General features: G+C 25.4%; 1 protein-coding gene across 1 annotated transcript; it reads left to right on the top strand.

Annotated features, from left to right (window-relative positions):
• Nucleotides 1-350: 350 nt before the first annotated feature.
• LOC126909728 (testis-expressed protein 10-like) lies at nt 351-2,895 on the top strand (the record flags this gene model as incomplete). Its single annotated transcript, XM_050692157.1, has 4 exons — nt 351-676; nt 739-1,101; nt 1,170-1,350; nt 2,737-2,895. Coding segments are annotated over exons 1-4 (901 nt in total), but the record flags the coding sequence as incomplete, so codon positions are not given.
• Between the last annotated feature and the right edge of the window lie 46 nt (nt 2,896-2,941).

Raw genomic sequence — 2,941 nt, 5'->3', positions numbered from 1 at the left:
GTCAGGTAGTCCAATATCTAAATTTCCCACTCTTATTGAACCACACTAGGGTGTAACAAAGCACACTAAGAATTTTAGAAGGTTGTATAGACGTATGTAATGGCTGAGGTTGGTTGAACGCATGTTTATTATAGTATACTCAGAGCTACCCATAGATAATAGATACATGTTAATAATGTCAATGGAACTGTCGGATAACGATACATTTGATTTATTGATCACTGGCAGTATTCTTCTAATTTAGTAGAATGTGTGTTACAGTGATGCCGAAAAAGTATATTTAATGTTGGCGTATTTACCTACACTGTACGACCTCGTGTGATATTTTTTATCAACTTTTCAATTAAATAACAAATGATCCATAGATTCAACACATAAGCTAGTAACTGTTCGAGTATTAAAAAAATCAATACCTGAAGTTACTGTTTATTGGTAATTTTTTTAAATTATTAATTGAATATAATTATCATTTTGAAAAATGGTAAAATCAGGACACAAAAAATTTTTAAAAAAGGAAAAATCTAAAGTGAAATTAAAAGTTTCTCATCAAACATTATTACCTAAAGGACAAAATGTAACAAACACCAATTTTAAAGTGCAAAAAATTGTTTTGAAAGGCCAGTTAAAAGAACGTGGTGAACATGAAATACTTTCTAAAGGAAATCTTAACATAAAAGTAAGATAAAATTGTGTTAATATATGCATTATTGTAAAATTAATCTTAAATGTTATTTATAGGAACTGCTTACAAGACTTAACCATCATAATATGTGGCAAAGGCAGTCTGCTTTAGAGGGATTAAATGATCTTGTAGCATTTTATCCCCCACAAACTATGGCTGTTCACTTGTCATCATTTTTAGAAGCTGCTTCACGTCTTTCCTTGGACTGCGAAGCTGATATTCGTAAGCTAGCAGTTAAACTTTTATCATCTATTTTGACTGCAGTCAATGAAGATCAAGTTGCTCCTTCATTTGAAATTGTTACAAGATACTTAGCTTGTGCAATGAGTCACATTAATTCTGCAGTTCGAGAAACATCACTACAAGTTTTAGAGGTTCTTATAGAAAAATGTCCAAAATTGACAGCTACTCAGTGTCAGGTATTTTTATTTGAACTAAATTTGTTCTAAGCTTTATTATTTACTAACCTCTATGTTTTAATTTTTAGTCTGTTGTTTTACCAGGATTCTTAGATTTAATATCATCGAAACTAAATGATACAGGATCCCGTAAACTAACTGTACAAATAAATGAACATACTACTACAAGTGTATGGCGATTAAAAGTATTAAGTAGTTTACGTTCATTACTTAGTGCTGTTGTTCAAAATTCTGTTGGAGACTTAAAAAGTAAAATTTTATTTGAAAAATATTATTTATGTTAAATTTTATTTTAACTTTTTAAAATATATGTTTCTTTTATTATTTAATTAAAAAACTCAAATAAAGTTTTATTTTTAAATTTATCTTTAATATGGTAGGTGAATAATACAAGGGGATTCTTAACTGTGTTCCACAAAATATTTTTGAAATTATACAAGTTAATTTTTTTTTATATTTTTACAACAATAATGATTCTTTATTGAGCTATTTAATGAGAAATACTAAATTTCTACTATTATCTATTATGACATAATAGAAAAATAACCCTTTTATTTTGTTACCATCAGGTTACAAGTTTTATAAGTTTGTGAAAGATAAAAATAAAAGCATTCATTTATACAAGATGTGAACGCGAACAATAATCATAAATTGTTAATGTACCTATGCTCTTATAACTAATCATTGTAGTCCTAGAACTGATATTACTACTCGATTTATAGTTCCTAGTATAAATAAATACTTATTTTTTCATTTCCCTCAAACTTATAACAATCATAACTCACTAAAAATTAAATTAAATTAAAAAATTAACCTATAAATATTTTTTTGTTGAATTTGTTGAAAGTGATTAATTTTTATATTTTCAAAAATATTTTGTGTAAAAGTACTATTAAGTAATATTAATTGATAAATGGAAATAAATACTTTTAGCTTATATCCAAAATTTGATGAGTTACAAAAATGGGTCTTTGAGGTTTATTATCATATTTTGAGATAAGAATGTATTCTTTCACACGTAAAAAAATTAAGATTAAATTTTATCGGAAAGGCATTTCAATAATATAAATTTTCATAACTATTGAAATTTTTAATTTATTTTTGTTCTCCTGAAAAATAGTTAAAACTAATACATTAGTTTTTAAAAAATAATCACAGATTTATTCAGACTAATAGCATCTCGTTTAAATAGTTTAAAAAAATAACATTTGAAGCATTTTATCAAATAATTTAAAAGCTGAATTAAGAAATAAATCAATATTTTGTTCTTAAAATCATTAATTGCTTTATAACATCCATGAAAAGTTAATTTGTCATTAGTAATTTATCATGAATAATAAATTATAAATACTATTCAGCTATATTAAAGAAATGCCTACATAGTATGGTCAGGAACATATTTCACTTTGGTACACAGGTACTGAATTTGGTTTTGTTCTTTACAAATATTCCCGTTCTCTTAAATATAAGTTTACAAGATAGTATCTTAAATATAAATCTAAAATTAGCATTGTAGTAAAAAAATTAAATGAGATCTTGCACTATTAATTTTCATTGTATAATTAAGTAGTTTAGATAATATTCTCCTCACTTCTATTATAAAAAAAACTTATTAAAAAACTATTAATTCCTAAGGTTCAATAACTCTAAATAGAACTGTGAATTGGAAGGATTCTTGCCGTTTGCGTGTTCCTTTATATAATCAATTTAGCTTAAAGGCAGCTCCATTAAATTTAAATGTTACTGAGATGTCCCAAGGAAATTCTTCTATGAATGAAATTCAGGTAGGAAAAAGTGAAAAATAAATTATCAAATATAACTAGAACTTTTCTTTTTTTTT

The sequence above is a fragment of the Daktulosphaira vitifoliae genome, unplaced genomic scaffold (assembly GCF_025091365.1).
Source record: "Daktulosphaira vitifoliae isolate Bord-2020 unplaced genomic scaffold, ASM2509136v1 Scaffold_1041, whole genome shotgun sequence".
Taxonomy (NCBI): Eukaryota; Metazoa; Arthropoda; class Insecta; order Hemiptera; family Phylloxeridae; genus Daktulosphaira; species Daktulosphaira vitifoliae.
This window is presented reverse-complemented; position numbering and strand designations above follow the sequence as displayed.